Here is a 24,721-nt window from a genome sequence, read left to right as displayed (position 1 = left end):
ATAATCAGTACCAAAATCCGTTATTCTGCGCCCCGTGTGAACGGGGCCTTAGATATATTTAGCTAACTGGAGTCCTAAGGTCCAATTCCAAGAAGATAAGAACATTGCTCCAAACCTTAAGATATAGGTTTCAGTGTCTGAAATCTCACATTTTACAGATGTGCTGTTACATCTACATGGCCTCGTAGATACAGTTAGTTGGGACTTGTAGAAATGTATCATAAGATTGTGCTACTAACTCCAAGACATTAATATATCATTCTTCCAGTGAAAGCAGAACCCTGCAAACAATTTAGGGAATGTGTGTCAAAATATGGGAGAATAAATATTTATATGCAGACAAGCATGTCACCCACAGGTGGGATATATCTGACCTCGCATTGTAAAGAAACCATTCCTCAGCCTGACATTGTAGCTGCAGCTTTTCATTCCCTGGATAATATCTGTGTGCAGTAATGGGAGTTTATATTGGCATTTATAATACACCAATGGAGAGACAAGTTTGTCAGCCAGTTTGTAAAACTAATACCAGATTATAACAATGAATTTTAATAGCATTATTCGTCTTTTCCTGTGTAAGTTAAAATAAACACATCCCGTGATGAATTAACCAGAATATTAACAGAGAAGGAACACAAAAATGAATAAGAAGTTAATGAATTTCTGGCAGTGGTCTTTGGTGTAGCTTTTTAATAACTAGTTACGCTGAAGATACCTTTGTTTAGATTTTTTTTGACTAAGGCTAGGTTCACACTTGATTTCCATTTGGGATTTCAGTCCCTAAATCCGCTTAAAAAATGTGGAGGCTCTCTGCATTTTTACACCTTTTTTGGGTGGAAACCTTGGAGACCCCATTATAGTCTATTTAGTCTATATAGGCTTTTTAAGCGGGTTAGCTTTTCATTTTTTGGGTCCCCATACGGACCCAAAGAACGGAGAGTTGAACACTAGTGTGAACATAGCCTAACCATTATCATATCATAATGCTCCAAGATAATTGAGAGATAACTAAACTAAAATTCATAGTGCCAGTGAAAATAAACTTTGTAATATGGGGGGGGGGGGGTTTAAGAAAAAACTATTTTTATTATTATTACTATTATTCATTTATTTGCCATTTTTTGCCACTGATCATATCTTTACTATAAGCATCTATGGAGAAGGAACATGGCAGGAGGAGGAGGCGAGCATCTTAAAGCAAAAAAAGCCTGCACTGTCGAGAGACACTTTTCTTTCACAATACAGCTGGAGTATCAGCAGGAATGACTATCTATTCTTCTGACAGAAATGACTCATTTAATGTTGTAGATAGCCTCCTATCTCTGTCTTTCTCCTCCTACTTCCCCTCCCTCTCCTCTCTAGACTTCATTTTACCCCTTTAAATTTTTTACTCTTTGTTTCATTGAAGTCATTTGCTAAAATTTCTGGTTAATGTACACGCAGCACCCCATTTTGACAGAAAAAAAACTGAAATGTAGATATTTTTGCTAATTTATTAAAAAAGAAAAACTGAAATATCACATGGTCATAAGTATTCAGACCCTTTGCTCAGTATTGAGTAGAAGCACCCTAGTACAGCCATGAGTCTTCTTGGGAATGATGCAACAAATTGTTCACATCTAGATTTGGGGATCCTCTGCCATTCTTCCTTGCAGATCCTCTCCAGTTCCATCAGGTTGCATTGTGAACGTTGGTGGACAACTATTTTCAGGTCTCTACAGAGATACTCAATTGGGTTTAGGTCAGTCAAGAATGGTCTCAGAGTTGTTCCGAAGCCACTCCTTTGTTATTTTAGCTGTATGCTTAGGGTCATTGTCTTGTTGGAAGGTGAACCTTTGGCCCATTGTGAGATCCAAAGCATTCTGGAAGAGGCTTTCTTCCAGGATATCTCTATCTATGATTAAGGAAGGTATTCCGAAATGTGTCAGCCAGATGCAACGGATTTGAAAGATGCATGTACAGATTGTTTTTATGTACATCTTTCAATAAAGGTGAAGTTTTAATTTTTTCTACATCAGCCGTGCTGGATTACTTTTTACCTATGGACTTATCTCTGTACTTGGCCGCATTCATCTTTCCTTCAATTGCAACCATTCGTCCTGTCTCTGCAGCTGAAAAACACCCCATAGCATGATGCTGCCTCCACCATGTCTCACTGTTGGGATTGTATTGGGCAGGTGATGAGCAGTGCCTGGTTTTCTCCACACATACCGCTTAGAATTAATGCCAAAAAGGTCAATCTTCGTCTCATCAAGCAAGAGAATCTTATTTCTCATAGTCTGGGAGTCTTTCATGTGGTTTTTTGGCAAACTTTATGCGGGCTTTCATATGTCTTGCACTGAGAAGAGGCTTCCTTTGGGCCACTCTGCCATAAAGCCCTGACTGGTGGAGATCTGCAGTGATAGCTGACTTTGTGGAACTTTCTCCCATCTCCTACTGCATCTCTGGAGCTCAGCCATCGTGATCTTTGGGTTCTTCTTTACCTTTCTCACCAAGGCTCTTCTCCCACGATTGCTGAGTTTGGCTGGATGGCCAAGTCTAGGAAGAGTTCTAGTTATCCCAAACTTCTTCCATGTAAGGATTATGGAGGTCAGTGTGCTGTTAGGAACCTTGAGTACTGCAGAAATTCTTTTGTAACCTTGGCCAGATCTGTACCCTGCCACAATTCTGTCTCTGAGCTCCTTAGGCAGTTCCTTTGACCTCATGATTCTCATTTGCTCTGACATGCACTGTGAGCTGTGAGCTCTTATATAGACAGGTGTGCACTAGAGATGAGCGAACAGTGTTCTATCGAACTCATGTTCGATCGGATATTAGGCTGTTCGGCATGTTCGAATCGAATCGAACACCGCGTGGTAAAGTGCGCCATTACTCGATTCCCCTCCCACCTTCCCTGGCGCCTTTTTTGCTCCAATAACAGCGCAGGGTAGGTGGGACAGGAACTACGACACCGGTGACGTTGAAAAAAGTAGGCAAAACCCATTGGCTGCCGAAAACATGTGACCTCTAATTTAAAAGAACAGCGACGCCCAGCTTCGCGTCATTCTGAGCTTGCAATTCACCGGGGACGGAGGTTTCCGTCCAGTTAGCTAGGGCTTAGATTCTGGGTAGGCAGGGACAGGCTAGGATAGGAAGGAGAAGACAACCAACAGTTCTTATAAGAGCTAAATTCCAGGGAGAAGCTTGTCAGTGTAACGTGGCACTGACGGGCTCAATCGCCGCAACCCAGCTTTCCCAGGATCCTGAATGGAATACACTGTCAGTGTATTCCCGTATACCCGATATATACCCCCGATACCCGTTCCAACAGTGTGCCCCCCCACCTTCACCCCAGAAATACCCTGCAAGTCCCCTAGCAATAGAATTGGGGCTATATACACCCACTATTTTTGCTACTGCCATATAGTGCCATTGTCTCACTGGGAATTCAAAGAATATATTGGGCTTACATATAACTTCAATTCCAGGGAGAAGCTTGTCAGTGTAACGTGGCACTGACGGGCTCAATCGCCGCAACCCAGCTTTCCCAGGATCCTGAATGGAATACACTGACAGTGTATTCCCGTATACCCGATATATACCCCCGATACCCGTTCCAACGGTGTTCCCCCCCACCTTCACCCCAGAAATACACTGCAAGTCCCCTAGCAATAGAATTGGGGCTATATACACCCACTATTTTTGCTACTGCCATATAGTGCCATTGTCTGACTGGGAATTCAAAGAATATATTGGGGTTACGTGCACCCACAATTTTTGCTACTGGTATATAGTGCCATTGTCTGACTGGTAATTCAAAGAATATATTGGGGTTATAAATACCCTCATTTCTTGCTACTGGTATATAGTGCCATTGTCTGACTGGGAATTCAAAGAATATATTGGGGTTATAAATACCCTCATTTCTTGCTACTGGTATATAGTGCCATTGTCTGACTGGGAATTCAAAGAATATATTGGGGTTACAAATACCCTCATTTCTTGCTACTGCCATATAGTGCCAGTTTCTGACTGGTAATTCAAAGAATATATTGGGGTTACGTGCACCCACAATTTTTGCTACTGGTATATAGTGCCATTGTCTGACTGGGAATTCAAAGAATATATTGGGGTTACAAATACCCTCATTTCTTGCTACTGGTATATAGCGCCATTGTCTGACTGGGAATTCAAAGAATATATTGGGGTTACAAATACCCTCATTTCTTGCTACTGGTATATAGTGCCATTGTCTGACTGGGAATTCAAAGAATATATTGGGGTTATAAATACCCTCATTTCTTGCTACTGCCATATAGTGCCAGTTTCTGACTGGTAATTCAAAGAATATATTGGGGTTATAAATACCCTCATTTCTTGCTACTGGTATATAGTGCCATTGTCTGACTGGGAATTCAAAGAATATATTGGGGTTACAAATACCCTCATTTCTTGCTACTGCCATATAGTGCCAGTTTCTGACTGGTAATTCAAAGAATATATTGGGGTTACGTGCACCCACAATTTTTGCTACTGGTATATAGTGCCATTGTCTGACTGGGAATTCAAAGAATATATTGGGGTTACAAATACCCTCATTTCTTGCTACTGGTATATAGTGCCATTGTCTGACTGGGAATTCAAAGAATATATTGGGGTTACAAATACCCTCATTTCTTGCTACTGCCATATAGTGCCAGTTTCTGACTGGTAATTCAAAGAATATATTGGGGTTATAAATACCCTCATTTCTTGCTACTGGTATATAGTGCCATTGTCTGACTGGGAATTCAAAGAATATATTGGGGTTATAAATACCCTCATTTCTTGCTACTGGTATATAGTGCCATTGTCTGACTGGGAATTCAAAGAATATATTGGGGTTACAAATACCCTCATTTCTTGCTACTGCCATATAGTGCCAGTTTCTGACTGGTAATTCAAAGAATATATTGGGGTTACGTGCACCCACAATTTTTGCTACTGGTATATAGTGCCATTGTCTGACTGGGAATTCAAAGAATATATTGGGGTTACAAATACCCTCATTTCTTGCTACTGGTATATAGTGCCATTGTCTGACTGGGAATTCAAAGAATATATTGGGGTTACAAATACCCTCATTTCTTGCTACTGGTATATAGTGCCATTGTCTGACTGGGAATTCAAAGAATATATTGGGGTTACAAATACCCTCATTTCTTGCTACTGCCATATAGTGCCAGTTTCTGACTGGTAATTCAAAGAATATATTGGGGTTACGTGCACCCACAATTTTTGCTACTGGTATATAGTGCCATTGTCTGACTGGGAATTCAAAGAATATATTGGGGTTACAAATACCCTCATTTCTTGCTACTGGTATATAGTGCCATTGTCTGACTGGGAATTCAAAGAATATATTGGGGTTACAAATACCCTCATTTCTTGCTACTGGTATATAGTGCCATTGTCTGACTGGGAATTCAAAGAATATATTGGGGTTATAAATACCCTCATTTCTTGCTACTGCCATATAGTGCCAGTTTCTGACTGGTAATTCAAAGAATATATTGGGGTTATAAATACCCTCATTTCTTGCTACTGGTATATAGTGCCATTGTCTGACTGGGAATTCAAAGAATATATTGGGGTTATAAATACCCTCATTTCTTGCTACTGGCATATAGTGCCATTGTCTGACTGGGAATTCAAAGAATATATTGGGGTTACGTGCACCCACAATTTTTGCTACTGGTATATAGTGCCATTGTCTGACTGGGAATTCAAAGAATATATTGGGGTTACAAATACCCTCATTTCTTGCTACTGGTATATAGTGCCATTGTCTGACTGGGAATTCAAAGAATATATTGGGGTTACAAATACCCTCATTTCTTGCTACTGGTATATAGTGCCATTGTCTGACTGGGAATTCAAAGAATATATTGGGGTTATAAATACCCTCATTTCTTGCTACTGCCATATAGTGCCAGTTTCTGACTGGTAATTCAAAGAATATATTGGGGTTATAAATACCCTCATTTCTTGCTACTGGTATATAGTGCCATTGTCTGACTGGGAATTCAAAGAATATATTGGGGTTATAAATACCCTCATTTCTTGCTACTGGTATATAGTGCCATTGTCTGACTGGGAATTCAAAGAATATATTGGGGTTACGTGCACCCACAATTTTTGCTACTGGTATATAGTGCCAATTTCTAACTGGGAATTCAAAATGCGCAAGGCTCCCGGAAAGGGACGTGGACGAGGCCGTGGGCGAGGTCGGGGGAATGGTTCTGGGGAGCAAGGTAGCAGTGAAGCCACAGGGCGTCCCGTGCCTACTCCTGTGGGGCAGCAAGCATTGCGCCACTCCACAGTGCCAAGGTTGCTTGCCACATTAACTAAACTGCAGGGTACAAACCTTAGTAGGCCCGAGAACCAGGAACAGGTCTTGCAATGGCTGTCAGAGAACGCTTACAGCACATTGTCCAGCAGCCAGTCAGACTCTGCCTGCTCTCCTCCTATTACCCAACAGTCTTGTCCTCCTTCCTCCCAAAATTCCCAAGCTTCACAGAACAATAACCCCAACTGTCCCTGCTCCCCAGAGCTGTTCTCCGCTCCTTTCATTGTCCCTCAACCTGCCTCTCCACGTCACGATTCCACGAACCTAACAGAGGAGCATCTGTGTCCAGATGCTCAAACACTAGAGTCTCCTCCATCTCCGTTCGATTTGGTGGTGGATGACCAGCAACCCACCCTCATCGACGATGTGACGCAGTTGCCGTCAGGGCATCCAGTTGACCGGCGCATTGTGCGGGAGGAGGAGATGAGACAGGAGTTGGAAGAGGAAGTGGTGGATGATGAGGACACTGACCCGACCTGGACAGGGGGGATGTCAAGCGGGGAAAGTAGTGTGGATGTTGAGGCAGGTGCAGCACCAAAAAGGGTAGCTAGAGGCAGAGGCAGAGGTCAGCAGCTTAGGCGAAGCCAGGCCACACCCGGAATCTCCCAAGATGTTCCAGTTCGTACCCAGCCCCGAAAAACTCCCACCTCAAGGGCACGTTTCTCGAAGGTGTGGAGTTTTTTCAAGGAATGCGCCGAGGACAGATATAGTGTTGTCTGCACAATTTGCCTCTCAAAATTGATTAGGGGCTCTGAGAAGAGCAACCTGTCCACCACTTCAATGCGCCGTCATTTGGAATCCAAGCACTGGAATCAGTGGCAGGCAGCAACGGCAGGACAAAGGCTGCCTGCCGTTCACGCCACTGCCACTGCCTCTGCCACTGCCTCTGCCTCTGCCACTGCCACTGCTGACTGTGCTGGCGATGCACTCCAGAGGACGAGCCAGGACACCACTTCATCTGCCTCCGCCACTTTGTTGACTTCTCCCTCATCCTCCCCTGTTCCTGTCTTATCTCCTTCTCCTGCACCATCAAAGGCACCATCAGGCGCTTCTTTACAACAACCCACCATCTCTCAGACATTGGAGCGGCGGCAGAAATACACTGCTAACCACCCACACGCGCAAGCCTTGAACGCCAACATCGCTAAACTGCTGGCCCAGGAGATGTTGGCGTTTCGGCTTGTTGAAACTCCCGCCTTCCTGGACCTGATGGCAACTGCGGCACCTCGCTATGCCGTCCCTAGCCGTCACTACTTCTCCCGGTGTGCCGTCCCCACCTTGCACCAGCACGTGTCACTCAACATCAGGCGGGCCCTTAGTTCCGCGCTTTGCACAAAGGTCCACTTGACCACCGACGCGTGGACAAGTGCATGCGGACAGGGACGCTACATTTCACTGACGGCACACTGGGTGAATGTAGTTGAGGCTGGGACTGCTTCCCAAACTGGCCCGGTGTACCTCGTCTCCCCGCCTAACATTCCTGGCAGGGACACGAGAAGAACACCCCCCTCCTCCTCCTCCTCCGCCACCGCCTCCTCCTCCGCCACCGCCTCCTCCTCCGCTGTTAGATTGACCCCAGCTACGAGTTGGAAACGTTGCAGCACTGGCGTTGGTAGACGTCAGCAGGCTGTGCTGAAGCTGATCAGCTTGGGGGACAGACAGCACACTGCCTCCGAGGTGAGGGATGCCCTCCTCGATGAGACGGCAATATGGTTTGAGCCGCTGCACCTGGGCCCAGGCATGGTCGTTTGTGATAACGGCCGGAACCTGGTAGCAGCTCTGGAGCTTGCCGGACTCCAACATGTTCCATGCCTGGCCCACGTCTTCAACCTAGTGGTGCAACGTTTCCTAAAGAGCTACCCCAATGTTCCAGAGCTACTGGTGAAAGTGCGGCGCATGTGCGCCCACTTTCGCAAGTCGACAGTAGCCGCTGCTAGCTTAAAATCTCTCCAGCAACGCCTGCATGTGCCACAACACCGGCTTTTGTGCGACGTCCCCACACGCTGGAACTCAACGTTTCAGATGTTGAATAGAGTGGTTGAGCAGCAGAGACCTTTGATGGAATACCAGCTACAAAACCCTAGGGTGCCACTAAGTCAGCTGCCTCAGTTTCACATCCATGAGTGGCCATGGATGAGAGACCTTTGTGACATCCTACGGGTATTTGAGGAGTCCACAAGGAGGGTGAGCTCTGAGGATGCGATGGTGAGCCTTACAATCCCGCTCTTGTGTGTTCTGAGAGAATCCCTGATTGACATCAGGGATAACTCAGATCACACAGAGGAGTTAGGGATAGCATCCGATCCGTCACAGCTGGAGAGTAGGTCCACACATCTGTCCGCTTCACTGCGTTTAATGGAGGAGGAGGAGGAGGAGGAGGAGGAGGAGGAAGAAGAGTTGTCCGATGATGTGATGGTGATACAGGAGGCTTCCGGGCAACTTCGAATCGTCCCATTGTTGCAGCGCGGATGGGTAGACATGGAGGATGAGGAGGAAATGGAGATTGAACTTTCCGGTGGGGCCAGAGGAGTCATGCCAACTAACACTGTGGCAGACATGGCTGAGTTCATGTTGGGGTGCTTTACAACCGACAAGCGTATTGTCAAAATCATGGAGGACAACCAGTACTGGATCTTTGCTATCCTTGACCCCCGGTATAAAAACAACATCTCGTCTTTTATTCCGGTAGAGGGGAGGGCCAATCGCATCAATGCTTGCCACAGGCAATTGGTTCAGAATATGATGGAGATGTTTCCAGCATGTGACGTTGGCGGCAGGGAGGGCAGTTCCTCCAGTAGGCAACCAAGTTCTCACTGGTCCACACAAACGAGGGGCACACTGTCTAAGGTCTGGGACACCTTGATGGCACCCCCTCGCCAAAGTGCCGCCACGGAGGGTCCTAGTGTCACCAGGCGTGAGAAGTATAGGCGCATGTTGCGGGAATACCTTTCCGACCACAGCCCTGTCCTCTCCGACCCCTCTGCGCCCTACACGTATTGGGTGTCGAAGTTGGACCTGTGGCTTGAACTTGCCCTATATTCCTTGGAGGTGCTGTCCTGTCCTGCCGCCAGCGTCCTATCTGAGAGGGTGTTCAGTGCAGCCGGTGGCATCATCACTGACAAGCGCACCCGTCTGTCAGCTGAGAGTGCTGACCGGCTCACTTTGATAAAAATGAACCACCACTGGATAGAGCCTTCATTTTTGTGCCCACCTGTGTAAAGCACCCCAACATGAAACTCCATGTCTGTACTCAACCTCTCCAATTCCTCCGCATCCTCATACTCATCCACCATAAGCGTTGCACAATTCTGCTAATACTAGGCTCCCTCCACCCTGATTTCCCCCAACTCTGCTGGTTAGAGGCTCCCTCCACCCTGATTTCCACCAACTCTGCTGGTTAGAGGCTCCCTCCACCCTGCTTTCCCACAACTCTGCTGGTTAGAGGCTCCCTCCACCCTGCTTTCCCACAACTCTGCTGGTTAGAGGCTCCCTCCACCCTGCTTTCCCACAACTCTGCTGGTTAGAGGCTCCCTCCACCCTGATTTCCACCAACTCTGCTGGTTAGAGGCTCCCTCCACCCTGCTTTCCCACAACTCTGCTGGTTAGAGGCTCCCTCCACCCTGATTTCCACCAACTCTGCTGGTTAGAGGATCCCTCCACCATGAATTGGTCCAAACTGGGCTGTTTAGCGGCTCCCTCCACCATGAATTGGTCCAAACTGGGGTTTTTAGAGGCTCCCTCCACCATGAATTGGTCCAAACTGGGCTGTTTAGAGGCTCCCTCCACCATGAATTGGTCCAAACTGGGGTTTTTAGAGGCTCCCTCCACCATGAATTGGTCCAAACTGGGCTGGTTAGAGGCTCCCTCCACCATGAATTTGCCCAAACTGGGCTGTTTAGAGGCTCCCTCCACCATGAATTTGCCCAAACTGGCCTGTTTAGAGGCTCCCTCCACCATGAATTGGTCCAAACTGGGGTTTTTAGAGGCTCTCTCCACCATGAATTGGTCCAAACTGGGCTGTTTAGAGGCTCCCTCCATCATGAATTGGTCCAAACTGGGGTTTTTAGAGGCTCCCTCCACCATGAATTGGTCCAAACTGGGCTTGTTAGAGGCTCCCTCCACCATGAATTTGCCCAAACTGGGCTGTTTAGAGGCTCCCTCCACCATGAATTGGTCCAAACTGGGGTTTTTAGAGGCTTCCTCCACCATGAATTGGTCCAAACTGGGCTGTTTAGAGGCTCCCTCCACCATGAATTGGTCCAAACTGGGGTTTTTAGAGGCTCCCTCCACCATGAATTGGTCCAAACTGGGGTTTTTAGAGGCTCCCTCCACCATGAATTTGCCCAAACTGGGCTGTTTAGAGGCTCCCTCCACCATGAATTTGCCCAAACTGAGCTGTTTAGAGGCTCCCTCCACCATGAATTGGTCCAAACTGGGGTTTTTAGAGGCTCCCTCCACCATGAATTGGTCCAAACTGGGGGTTTTTAGAGGCTCCCTCCACCATGAATTTGCCCAATCTGGGCTGTTTAGAGGCTCCCTCCATCATGAATTGGTCCAAACTGGGGTTTTTAGAGGCTCCCTCCACCATGAATTGGTCCAAACTGGGGTTTTTAGAGGCTCCCTCCACCATGAATTGGTCCAAACTGGGGTTTTTAGAGGCTCCCTCCACCATGAATTGGTCCAAACTGGGGGTTTTTAGAGGCTCCCTCCACCATGAATTTGCCCAAACTGGGCTGTTTAGAGGCTCCCTCCACCATGAATTGGTCCAAACTGGGGTTTTTAGAGGCTCCCTCCACCATGAATTGGTCCAAACTGGGGGTTTTTAGAGGCTCCCTCCACCATGAATTTGCCCAAACTGGGCTGTTTAGAGGCTCCCTCCACCATGAATTGGTCCAAACTGGGGTTTTTAGAGGCTCCCTCCACCATGAATTTGCCCAAACTGGGCTGTTTAGAGGCTCCCTCCACCATGAATTTGCCCAAACTGAGCTGTTTAGAGGCTCCCTCCACCATGAATTGGTCCAAACTGGGGTTTTTAGAGGCTCCCTCCACCATGAATTGGTCCAAACTGGGGGTTTTTAGAGGCTCCCTCCACCATGAATTTGCCCAAACTGGGCTGTTTAGAGGCTCCCTCCATCATGAATTGGTCCAAACTGGGGTTTTTAGAGGCTCCCTCCACCATGAATTGGTCCAAACTGGGGTTTTTAGAGGCTCCCTCCACCATGAATTGGTCCAAACTGGGGTTTTTAGAGGCCCCCTCCACCATGAATTTGCCCAAACTGGGCTGTTTAGAGGCTCCCTCCACCATGAATTTGCTCAAACTGGGCTGTTTAGAGGCTCCCTCCACCATGAATTGGTCCAAACTGGGGGTTTTTAGAGGCTCCCTCCACCATGAATTTGCCCAAACTGGGCTGTTTAGAGGCTCCCTCCACCATGAATTGGTCCAAACTGGGGTTTTTAGAGGCTCCCTCCACCATGAATTGGTCTAAACTGGGCTGTTTAGAGGCTCCCTCCACCATGAATTGGTCCAAACTGGGGTTTTTAGAGGCTCCCTCCACCATGAATTGGTCCAAACTGGGGTTTTTAGAGGCTCCCTCCACCATGAATTTGCCCAAACTGGGCTGTTTAGAGGCTCCCTCCACCATGAATTGGTCCAAACTGGGGTTTTTAGAGGTTCCCTCCACCATGAATTTGCCCAAACTGGGCTGTTTAGAGGCTCCCTCCACCATGAATTTGCCCAAACTGAGCTGTTTAGAGGCTCCCTCCACCATGAATTGGTCCAAACTGGGGTTTTTAGAGGCTCCCTCCACCATGAATTGGTCCAAACTGGGGTTTTTTAGAGGCTCCCTCCACCATGAATTTGCCCAAACTGGGCTGTTTAGAGGCTCCCTCCATCATGAATTGGTCCAAACTGGGGTTTTTAGAGGCTCCCTCCACCATGAATTGGTCCAAACTGGGGTTTTTAGAGGCTCCCTCCACCATGAATTGGTCCAAACTGGGGTTTTTAGAGGCTCCCTCCACCATGAATTTGCCCAAACTGGGCTGTTTAGAGGCTCCCTCCACCATGAATTTGCCCAAACTGGGCTGTTTAGAGGCTCCCTCCACCATGAATTGGTCCAAACTGGGGGTTTTTAGAGGCTCCCTCCACCATGAATTTGCCCAAACTGGGCTGTTTAGAGGCTCCCTCCACCATGAATTGGTCCAAACTGGGGTTTTTAGAGGCTCTCTCCACCATGAATTGGTCCAAACTGGGCTGTTTAGAGGCTCCCTCCATCATGAATTGGTCCAAACTGGGGTTTTTAGAGGCTCCCTCCACCATGAATTGGTCCAAACTGGGCTTGTTAGAGGCTCCCTCCACCATGAATTTGCCCAAACTGGGCTGTTTAGAGGCTCCCTCCACCATGAATTGGTCCAAACTGGGGTTTTTAGAGGCTTCCTCCACCATGAATTGGTCCAAACTGGGCTGTTTAGAGGCTCCCTCCACCATGAATTGGTCCAAACTGGAGTTTTTAGAGGCTCCCTCCACCATGAATTGGTCCAAACTGGGGTTTTTAGAGGCTCCCTCCACCATGAATTTGCCCAAACTGGGCTGTTTAGAGGCTCCCTCCACCATGAATTTGCCCAAACTGAGCTGTTTAGAGGCTCCCTCCACCATGAATTGGTCCAAACTGGGGTTTTTAGAGGCTCCCTCCACCATGAATTGGTCCAAACTGGGGGTTTTTAGAGGCTCCCTCCACCATGAATTTGCCCAATCTGGGCTGTTTAGAGGCTCCCTCCATCATGAATTGGTCCAAACTGGGGTTTTTAGAGGCTCCCTCCACCATGAATTGGTCCAAACTGGGGTTTTTAGAGGCTCCCTCCACCATGAATTGGTCCAAACTGGGGTTTTTAGAGGCTCCCTCCACCATGAATTGGTCCAAACTGGGGGTTTTTAGAGGCTCCCTCCACCATGAATTTGCCCAAACTGGGCTGTTTAGAGGCTCCCTCCACCATGAATTGGTCCAAACTGGGGTTTTTAGAGGCTCCCTCCACCATGAATTGGTCCAAACTGGGGGTTTTTAGAGGCTCCCTCCACCATGAATTTGCCCAAACTGGGCTGTTTAGAGGCTCCCTCCACCATGAATTGGTCCAAACTGGGGTTTTTAGAGGCTCCCTCCACCATGAATTTGCCCAAACTGGGCTGTTTAGAGGCTCCCTCCACCATGAATTTGCCCAAACTGAGCTGTTTAGAGGCTCCCTCCACCATGAATTGGTCCAAACTGGGGTTTTTAGAGGCTCCCTCCACCATGAATTGGTCCAAACTGGGGGTTTTTAGAGGCTCCCTCCACCATGAATTTGCCCAAACTGGGCTGTTTAGAGGCTCCCTCCATCATGAATTGGTCCAAACTGGGGTTTTTAGAGGCTCCCTCCACCATGAATTGGTCCAAACTGGGGTTTTTAGAGGCTCCCTCCACCATGAATTGGTCCAAACTGGGGTTTTTAGAGGCCCCCTCCACCATGAATTTGCCCAAACTGGGCTGTTTAGAGGCTCCCTCCACCATGAATTTGCTCAAACTGGGCTGTTTAGAGGCTCCCTCCACCATGAATTGGTCCAAACTGGGGGTTTTTAGAGGCTCCCTCCACCATGAATTTGCCCAAACTGGGCTGTTTAGAGGCTCCCTCCACCATGAATTGGTCCAAACTGGGGTTTTTAGAGGCTCCCTCCACCATGAATTGGTCTAAACTGGGCTGTTTAGAGGCTCCCTCCACCATGAATTGGTCCAAACTGGGGTTTTTAGAGGCTCCCTCCACCATGAATTGGTCCAAACTGGGGTTTTTAGAGGCTCCCTCCACCATGAATTTGCCCAAACTGGGCTGTTTAGAGGCTCCCTCCACCATGAATTGGTCCAAACTGGGGTTTTTAGAGGCTCCCTCCACCATGAATTTGCCCAAACTGGGCTGTTTAGAGGCTCCCTCCACCATGAATTTGCCCAAACTGAGCTGTTTAGAGGCTCCCTCCACCATGAATTGGTCCAAACTGGGGTTTTTAGAGGCTCCCTCCACCATGAATTGGTCCAAACTGGGGTTTTTTAGAGGCTCCCTCCACCATGAATTTGCCCAAACTGGGCTGTTTAGAGGCTCCCTCCATCATGAATTGGTCCAAACTGGGGTTTTTAGAGGCTCCCTCCACCATGAATTGGTCCAAACTGGGGTTTTTAGAGGCTCCCTCCACCATGAATTGGTCCAAACTGGGGTTTTTAGAGGCTCCCTCCACCATGAATTTGCCCAAACTGGGCTGTTTAGAGGCTCCCTCCACCATGAATTTGCCCAAACTGGGCTGTTTAGAGGCTCCCTCCACCATGAATTGGTCCAAACTGGGGGTTTTTAGAGGCTCCCTCCACCATGAATTTGCCCAAACTGGGCTGTTTAGAGGCTCCCTCCACCATGAATTGGTCCAAACTGGGGTTTTTAGAGGCTCCCTCCACCATGAATTGGTACAAACTGGGCTGTTTAGAGGCTCCCTCCACCATGAATTGGTCCAAACTGGGGTTTTTAGAGGCTCCCTCCACCATGAATTGATCCAAACTGGGGTTTTTAGAGGCTCCCTCCACCATGAATTTGCCCAAACTGGGCTGTTTAGAGGCTCCCTCCACCATGAATTTGCCCAAACTGAGCTGTTTAGAGGCTCCCTCCACCATGAATTGGTCCAAACTGGGGTTTTTAGAGGCTCCCTCCACCATGAATTGGTCCAAACTGGGGGTTTTTAGAGGCTCCCTCCACCATGAATTTGCCCAAACTGGGCTGTTTAGAGGCTCCCTCTATCATGAATTGGTCCAAACTGGGGTTTTTAGAGGCTCCCTCCACCATGAATTGGTCCAAACTGGGGTTTTTAGAGGCTCCCTCCACCATGAATTGGTCCAAACTGGGGTTTTTAGAGGCCCCCTCCACCATGAATTTGCCCAAACTGGGCTGTTTAGAGGCTCCCTCCACCATGAATTTGCCCAAACTGGGCTGTTTAGAGGCTCCCTCCACCATGATTTGGTCCAAACTGGGGTTTTTAGAGGCTCCCTCCACCATGAATTGGTCCAAACTGGGGGTTTTTAGAGGCTCCCTCCACCATGAATTGGTCCAAACTGGGGTTTTTAGAGGCTCCCTCCACCATGAATTGGTCCAAACTGGGGTTTTTAGAGGCTCCCTCCACCATGAATTGGTCCAAACTGGGGTTTTTAGAGGCTCCCTCCACCATGAATTTGCCCAAACTGGGCTGTTTAGAGGCTCCCTCCATCATGAATTGGTCCAAACTGGGGTTTTTAGAGGCTCCCTCCACCATGAATTGGTCCAAACTGGGGTTTTTAGAGGCTCCCTCCACCATGAATTGGTCCAAACTGGGGTTTTTAGAGGCCCCCTCCACCATGAATTTGCCCAAACTGGGCTGTTTAGAGGCTCCCTCCACCATGAATTTGCCCAAACTGGGCTGTTTAGAGGCTCCCTCCACCATGATTTGGTCCAAACTGGGGTTTTTAGAGGCTCCCTCCACCATGAATTGGTCCAAACTGGGGTTTTTAGAGGCTCCCTCCACCATGAATTGGTCCAAACTGGGGTTTTTAGAGGCTCCCTCCACCATGAATTTGCCCAAACTGGGCTGTTTAGAGGCTCCCTCCATCATGAATTGGTCCAAACTGGGGTTTTTAGAGGCTCCCTCCACCATGAATTGGTCCAAACTGGGGTTTTTAGAGGCTCCCTCCACCATGAATTGGTCCAAACTGGGGTTTTTAGAGGCCCCCTCCACCATGAATTTGCCCAAACTGGGCTGTTTAGAGGCTCCCTCCACCATGAATTTGCCCAAACTGGGCTGTTTAGAGGCTCCCTCCACCATGATTTGGTCCAAACTGGGGTTTTTAGAGGCTCCCTCCACCATGAATTGGTCCAAACTGGGGGTTTTTAGAGGCTCCCTCCACCATGAATTGGTCCAAACTGGGGTTTTTAGAGGCTCCCTCCACCATGAATTGGTCCAAACTGGGGTTTTTAGAGGCTCCCTCCACCATGAATTTGCCCAAACTGGGATGTTTAGAGGCTCCCTCCACCATGAATTTGCCCAAACTGGGGGTTTTTAGAGGCTCCCTCCACCATGAATTGGTCCAAACTGGGCTGGTTAGAGGCTCCCTCCACCATGAATTGGTCCAAACTGGGCTGGTTAGAGGCTCCCTCCACCATGAATTGGTCCAAACTGGGGTTTTTAGAGGCTCCCTCCACCATGAATTGGTCCAAACTTGGGTTTTTAGAGGCTCCCTCCACCATGAATTTGCCCAAACTCTGCTGGTTAGAGGCTCAATCCACCCTGATTTTCAAAACAAATGTTGGTGCCAACCTCAACTTACTACAAGGGCCAAATTCACTGCTGGTGACAAGCTCTCCTCACTGCAAGTGCCAAATACACATGTTTCAAGGTGTTTTCCTACTGTCAGAGAGGTGGTATTGAGTGTGTAAAGTGTGTAGTTGTTAGGCTGTGATGTTGGGGTAATAGAGGGTCTTTGGTGTGTTAGATGCCCCCAGACATGCTTCCCCTGCTGTCCCAGTGTCATTCCAGGGTGTTGGCATCATTTCCTGGGTTGTCATAGTGGACTTGGTGACCCTCCAGACACGGATTTGGGTTTCCCCCTTAACGAGTATCTGTTCCCCATAGACTATAATGGGGTTCGAAACCCGTTCGAACACACGAACATTGAGCGGCTGTTCGAATCGAATTTCGAACCTCGAACATTTTAGTGTTCGCTCATCTCTAGTGTGCACCTTTCCTAATCAAGTCCATTCAATTTAATTAAACACAGCTGGACTCCAATGAAGGAGTAGAACCATCTCAAGGAGGATCAGAAGAAAATGTACAGCATGTGAGTTAAATATGAGAGTCACAGCAAAGGGTCTGAATACTTATGATCATGTGATATTTTAGTTTTTCTTTTTTAATAAATTTGCAAAAATATATACATTTCTGGTTTTTATTTGTCAAGATAGGGTGTTGAGTGTACATTAATGAGAAATAGAATGAAATTTTTTGATTTTAGCAAATGGCTGGAATAAAAGAAAGAGTGAAAAATGTAAAGGGTTCTGAATACTTTTCGTACCCACTGTATGCAGAGTAGGAATCAAAATTACTCAGAAAGGAAGTAAAGACAAGGACAACATCTGTATGGAGATTCTGTATTCTCCCTGTGTTTGTGTGGGTTTTCTTCGAATACTACGATTTTCTCCCATATACCAAAGACATACTGATAGCAAATTTAGATTGTGAGGCCTGTGTGGGACAGTGACTGACAAAGTCTGTGAAGTGCTGTGGAGTATGTTGGTGCTATACATGTAAGAGATATAAATAAATAAGACACAGGCACTTTTCTTTAGTGAAGTTTATTGCAAGGTCTATTCCCTTCACCTGCATTATTGATTTGTGAAAAAAGAAATAAAGGTTACTCACTCTTTAAAGAATGGATTAAATTGGATTGCATAAATTAGCTCATGCCATTCAGATCAAAGACAGCCTTCGGTAGACAGCTCTGTTAGGAGTGTTTGCCCCTCACCAGCAGGATGTAATGGAGAGAATGTACCGAGATGCGTCTGAGACATTTTATTCAGTCATCTCAGGCTAGGTTCACACCTGCGCCCGGTTTCCATTCAGGTTTTCCATCCCTGAACCCAAGTGAAAAATGCGGAAAGAGAGTCCTGCAAGCAGGGCTTTTCTCAGCATTTTTCAGGCAGACCCCATTATAATACATGGGGTCTGTGGTTTTCTGCAGGTAACCGCTTTTTCAGCGTATTGAGTTTCCATTCCTCGGGTCTCCAAGTGGATCCTACGAACAGAAACTCAAACACATGTGTGAACCTAGCATAACTTTGCTCTGAAGACCGCCCTTCATCCCATGTATAGAATTTTATGGATTGTCAACAAGGAACACATTACTGAAAGTAAGGTAAACTTTCACATTTCACAAATTTAAAATTTGTTTGCATAGTCATAATCCATAGGTTTAAATGAAAGCTTAGGCTTAAGGCCCTACATTGTGGAAATACTGCATATATTTTTAGCCAAACTGGGTAGTGACCATAAAAGAAAAAGGGAAAATGTAGGAAGCGCTTATATTTCTGTCTTCTGCTCAATCCATTCCTAGCTTTGGATCAAAAAATGCATGAACTAGCAATATAGTACTGCTATTGCTGCTATTAACATGTACCATAATGATTATGTTTGCTGTACACCTGCTTACTAATTGTATACACTGACACTTTTTCAGTATACTTTTAGCTTACATTAGCTATGTGTACTATACTGCTAATTTATTCATTTTGGCTTGTTAGCATTGTGATCAATAGTCTAACTATTTTTACACATATTACCCGTTGGAGATTATTCTTTATGTATTTAGGGTTTTAGTCAATTCTCCGTTTTATTCTGTTTTCTTGTATTTGTTATTCCTTAGTAATTACATAGTTACATAGTAGATGAGGTTGGATAAAGACATGAGTCCATCAAGTCCAACCTATAACCCTACACTCCCCTACAGGGTTGACCCAGGGGAAGACAAAAAACCCCATGAGGCCCATGCCAATTGCCCCATTTCAGGGGAAAGAAATTCCTTCCCAACTACAATCTGGCAGTCATTATAAAACCCTGGATGAACGTGTCCTTAAAAGAGAGTCCATAACCTGTAATATTGTTCTTATTGTAATTAATAAACATGATTTTCTTATTTATTCAGGTTGTGTGAGCTCGTTTCGTATATATTTGGATATGTACTTACCAACTATTGCTTATGTGATATGCATTTATTATCTTGTTTTTCAGTGTTTAAAAAAAAATCGCTGCAAAATCTGCAGCAACTAAATCAGTGTTTCCGCAATGTGGATCTTTAGCCTTAAGGTTTAAAATGAACCAAATTATGATATAGTATATAAGTTTGGGTGTAATAAACAATTATGGACCTCAGATAGAATTGCATGGCCTATAAGACTCCTTACTTCTTCATTATTCTCTCTCCCTAATGAGAAATAATACTCTAATTCGAGTTGGAAATTTCAGTTTTTGTGAGATTTTAAAAAAGTTTCCTTTTTTCAGGGACAGTGTCACTTTAGTCTATAAGCTATGTCTGATACTGAACCTTCCTTCCATTTATAGGCTCATCTGCAGGATAATGATTTGGCATGTAGAGAATTGATAATTTGTTGTAATATGCGTATTGTACTTAGTTCAAGTGTTATATAAATTTTATAGTGGCAGTAAATCTAAAGATAAAAAAATAAAATAATTGCTGCTAATAATATTCACACTATGTATGTGTGTCTGTATGTGTGTCTGAAGGTTCTCAAAATTGAAAAAAAATCATATAAAAGAACATTGACTGATAACAGGGAACAGTAGCTGGAAATGAACTATAATCAGATAGAGATGAGGTGCGCTGGTGGCTGAGTGTATTTTTACATCATACTGTACATTAGGTTTAGTGCCCATTAAAGGGAATTTACTGCTGATGTGGTCAGTGTGAAACGTCCTACAACCTGATTATTTCTGAAAATTGTTATTTTAATACATAGTCCTAACTGCACTGCAGTGTCTAATGCATTAGTCAGAAATGTGTGGTGTGACTGCATCTGACACTATTTACTCATTATTTTAGTGTTATGGGGTCAGATTAGATCATTATCTGCATAGCTGCCCCTTTGTGTCTGTCACCTTCCATCTGTCTTCCATATAGGATGAGTTGTGTATCTTTAAAATGACAACCCCACAATGTAACCGTACAGAGTATCAGCAGCAGAGAGATGACCCTATAGCTGTGCAAGATTTTTTTTCTGCTTTTTCAGTCAAAAGTACAAGTTGCTGCATTGCAGTGCAGGGTGACATCCCAGCTCCGCACTCAGCTCTGCTGCTCTACTTTCTTTTAAGTATTTCTTTTTACGGGTATATATATATCTAGGAGTGTGTTACTGCCGTGCTTGCTGCCTGCATCTCTTCCCATCTGTCCCAGTTATCCGCTCTAACCCACACTCTCTCCTCTCTGCTCACTGAATATATGTGCCTCTGCTTTCCCTTGCACTTCCTATATCTACTTTGATGTCTCTCCAATTCCCTTATCCACTGCTCCCTCCTCTCTCATCCCTGACCCTCTCTGTGCCTTGACTACCAATATTTTCCCCTTTGGCTCTGCTGTCCTCTTCTCCGATCTCCTATATCCTCTTACCGCTGTGTCTTGTAAGGAGCAGGATCACAAGCTGTCATCACTGGAAGGCTTTTGGGGGGGTAAAACAAGCAAGACTCGATTTGTTGGTGTAACACAGATTCCTGCAGCTCTGAGATCTCATAACCGGAATTCTTTTCTAATTGTTAATAATGGAATTCATAAGCCTAATGATGAGATGCATCTGGAAAGTGCATTTGGAATATACAGAGCTCCCTGAAGATTTCGCTGTTGAGAGCTGGAGGATCTGAGAGCAAACTCCCAGAGAAAACAGGAGGAAAGTGGTTATTTGCTGAGAATGCAGAACAGACAATGAAAAAGATCCTGTGACGACAAGACTATCTAAGATGCATATTGTTACTGCAACCATTGCCTGCAATATGCCTTCTCTGCATGCCGTCTTCTGGTCTTAGTGTCCTGTTGGATTTTTATTCATCAATATTTTTCATTGAATACAAGACTCAATTTTTTTGCATTGTCTTCAATGTAACCCCACTGCATAAGTTCTTATTGTGAATTCTGCATAGAACTTGCTTTATTTAGAAGTGTCCTAGTATCCGAAGAGGCAAAGGGCTAGCCATAGCAATCTCTCTCTATAGATGTGTATAGTAGCAGCATGTCGGTTTATTTTTACGTCTAAATAGACCTGCAGTGTACCAGGGATAACCTTGGTGATCCCAACGTGAGCAGCACAGCTTTCCTTTCGGGGATCGTCTATGCCTGCTTGTCCCTAAAGGGCTGACAAAGGACTATTTGGCCATCTCTGTGGAGAATGTGAGTGCATTCCACTTTAAAACGTGATGTTCATATTATAGAGCCTGCAAGCGAAGGACTGCACTTTAAAAATAGGCACCCCACCAAGATCTGGTTACACATGAGGACCATCCACACATGGATCAAGTGCTTCATCATGAACAGCTAAACAGTGGGAGCTAAATAAGGAGCACACTGGGAAAACATGACCTCCTCACCTTGTCCTATCCATCATGTTTGCTTCTTGACCTTTCTTGTTATCTGACTTTCTTCACAACTTTAGTCCTGCTGTGGATATTCCCTCTTGGTTTCGCTCTTTGTCACGATCTTTCTGTTTTAATTAATTTCTTCATCAATATGGTTGACCACAAGCGTCCTCCTACAATTTTGTATATTGCATTGTCACTATAAATGATCATGTAGTTTGATAAGTTGGGTCTAAATAGCTTGTTGTAGCCATAATATAAAATGTTTTTGTGGTTTATACTAATGAGACCCTGTATTTCTTCTAGTGCCGTAGAATCTTCTAGACGTCTAGTCTTTCTAAACGGTTTCTGTAACTTATTAAAGTCATATCTTATTTCTTAAGAGATCCTGAAACACTATATTTCATAGATGTATATGTAGTAATATATTTGCACATGAGTGTTTTTGATAATACTTTTCTGCACAAGTTTATTGGGTCATGGGTAAAGGTTGTCATGTCAGATGAGCTATGTTATCACACGTAATACTGTGCTAAAGAATACTGATTGGTAGGAAAATAGTTAAGTTTTGTGGGGGGGTTTCTCTGCACTTGGTCCTTAAGGGTTGACATTACATCTTCCTTACAGGAACTCTGTAAGGGGCTATATAATATCTTTCACTACTTCCTGCCAAGGAAGTGTTGTCTTTGGGACATAGATGGATATACCCCACTGAGGACCAGAGTCAGAATAATGATAATGGGTTGTTTTATCAATTCCAATGTAACAGAGAGTGAATATTGAATGTTAATGTGAATTTTGTTGAGCTTTTCTATTTTGAGCTTGTCCTTTTCAGGACCTCAGCTTTGCTAAAGACTTTATGATTAGGGATAAGTTATTCTGCTCGGTTAGGAATCAGCTTTCTCAGCTTTAAGTAAATTTGTGCTGACATTTTTACCAGAGCTGATCGGAAATTAAGAGATACAGTAATAGATATCTGCCCTTCTTTGTTTGCTGTTAATGGCCATCTGGTTATCTCTTCCTGACTGTCCATGGAACTGTGCCACTGATCTGAAGGGGTCATGTTGACTGTGGATGTCTCTGCTTCCACTATGACCTTTGAGGAAACAAGATAGCAGTAAAGTGGAAAGTTATTAGAAGGCAACTTCCATAGACTCTTTTGTAGTAAAGCCTTGTGTTGAGGTTCCAGCCATGGTCCAGCCAAGGAACCTTTACTCCGAGTGGTGAAACCCTCATTGTATTTTTTGGCATTGCTTTGCTGTGACACTAAATATTTTTGTACTTCTTTGTTGCCTTTATATCTAATATGACATGAAAGGCGGCCCAGGGGTATGTGGAAGCCAAATCTTTAATTTGTCAACCACCAAGCAGGGGGTACGCAACAAACTACTGTTGGAGATCAAAGGCAGTAATGATTAGCATTTGATCACACTAAATACAGCGATGTTATTTCTCCTCTTTCTGTGGTAACCTAAATATATTCATTTTTACAATATGTATAATTCATGACTCTCTTCCCTTAAAGCGTAAGCTCCCTGGTGCAGTCCAAACTTGATTATGTGGAGCGCTGACTTCTATATGGCATTCTTTATACTTTACTTGCTGCGCCCTAGTTTAAAATAATGTTTAAGAGTGAAAATATTCTTATAGGGACTCTTGGTCTGGACATGTAGATATAAAAACGAATATAAGTGTTACTATATACAGGACACTAATCAAGGAGACAAGTTCTGCTGCCGTGGACTGTAACGTGGACAGAGACTGAAGTGACTTTTCTATAGTAGGATTTAGGCCTAAAGAAGAGGCAATGCAAACATCGAGTAGTGATGACCCCAGCTACAGTCAGAGCTCTCCCCCGAGGGGTCGGAGAGCACGATGGAAAGGAGTTTACAGGGGCCGTTGGGGGGTTGCGGACAGCTGTTCCTTCAGTGGGGTACAGTCTAATCCAGAAGAACAAACCTCAGGAGAGACCAAAAAGGAGAACCGCGTTATTGTCTTGTATCTGGATCTCTCTTTTCTTTTGCTTCTAGAACTCAAGAAAATGAGTATGACGCGTGGGTGCCTACTCTGCATCAAAATCACCATGTTCATCTTTAACCTCATCTTCTGGGTAAGTCAATTTTTTTAGAATTATTATAGTCTTAGTTTATAATAATGAATCTGAAAATATAATCCATTATGTTGTCTTCTTGTGTAAAAGGTTGGATTGTTGTGATAATACCCTGTTTCCCCAAAAAATAAGACATCCATTGAAAATAAGACCTAGTGCAATTTCTTTCAAGCTTAGAAATATAAGGCCTCCCTTGAAAATAAGACCTAGCGGCAATCATTGCTACAGCTCTCCCCACGCCATACATTAGCATTAGCAGATCATTTAGATAGGTCTTAACTTGTGTGGGAGACATCTGCTGTTGTCTCCGAGGACCACTGTGCCTGGGTGAGCTGGAAAAAGCCCCTTTCCTATCCCAGCAGCGGTATGCACATGAGAGCAGGGAGATGCCACTCCTGCATGTACAGGTGATCTGGGAGAGGCCCGCCGCCGCTGTACCGGTATGCATAGGTGAGCTGGGACAACCTGCTGTGGCAAACTTTAGTCCAAACTGGTTATATAGAGGGGTGGGCAGGGGGCGGAAGATATCAGTGTGTTTCAGCAACTATAGTGCTTAGTGCCCCCTGGTGACCAGAAACACTTGATGTGTGATTGACAGCGTCAATATGTGAGGGATCCTGACAGTTTTGTCGACAGTTTCCAGATCCTTTTGTTTTGGGACATGAATGTGAATTCTTGTTCATCCCCTGAAAATAAGACCTAGCGCGTCTTTAGGAGCAAAAATTAATATAAGACACTGTCTTATTTTCGGGGAAACATGGTACTTCTATTAAATTTTTTTTAAAATTATTTTATTTTTCTGTATACAGTAAACCCATTTTTAGTGGCATAAAATATGTATCAGAATAACTTTTCTTACAGAATTTTCCTAATAATAAGAATGTTGTATAAATTAAATGCCATATCCAGTATGTACTCCAAAATACATTTACTGATAAAAAATAATGCACCAAGATGGAGTTGTTGTAATTCAATGAAACTTTGAGTCTGAATGTAATGATGGTATATGTAAGTGATCTTGTGCCCTACTGAGCTGCCTGCAGCCGGGATACCAGATAATATATCCAGGTTCAGTATGGTATCC

General features: G+C 45.1%; 1 protein-coding gene and 1 long non-coding RNA gene across 3 annotated transcripts in view; one reads left to right on the top strand and one right to left on the bottom strand.

The window, feature by feature from the left end:
- Nucleotides 1-24,721, bottom strand: part of LOC142210868 (uncharacterized) — an 892,280-nt gene that overhangs the window by 279,413 nt on the left and 588,146 nt on the right. The gene's annotated exons all lie outside the window — the stretch shown is intronic.
- LOC142210858 (tetraspanin-4-like) overlaps nucleotides 1-24,721 on the top strand; it is a 118,660-nt gene that overhangs the window by 46,968 nt on the left and 46,971 nt on the right. Inside the window, exon 2 of one of the 2 annotated variants that reach the window (XM_075280324.1) lies at nucleotides 23,558-23,637. In XM_075280324.1, the coding sequence (XP_075136425.1) occupies nucleotides 23,569-23,637 (69 nt within the window). In that variant the 5' untranslated portion in view covers nucleotides 23,558-23,568. Of the gene's footprint in view, nucleotides 1-22,914; nucleotides 23,638-24,721 lie in introns of those variants that run through there. The other variant, XM_075280323.1, reaches the window with a different exon arrangement.

Source organism: Leptodactylus fuscus, chromosome 6 (assembly GCF_031893055.1).
Source record: "Leptodactylus fuscus isolate aLepFus1 chromosome 6, aLepFus1.hap2, whole genome shotgun sequence".
Lineage (NCBI taxonomy): Eukaryota > Metazoa > Chordata > Amphibia > Anura > Leptodactylidae > Leptodactylus > Leptodactylus fuscus.
This window is presented reverse-complemented; position numbering and strand designations above follow the sequence as displayed.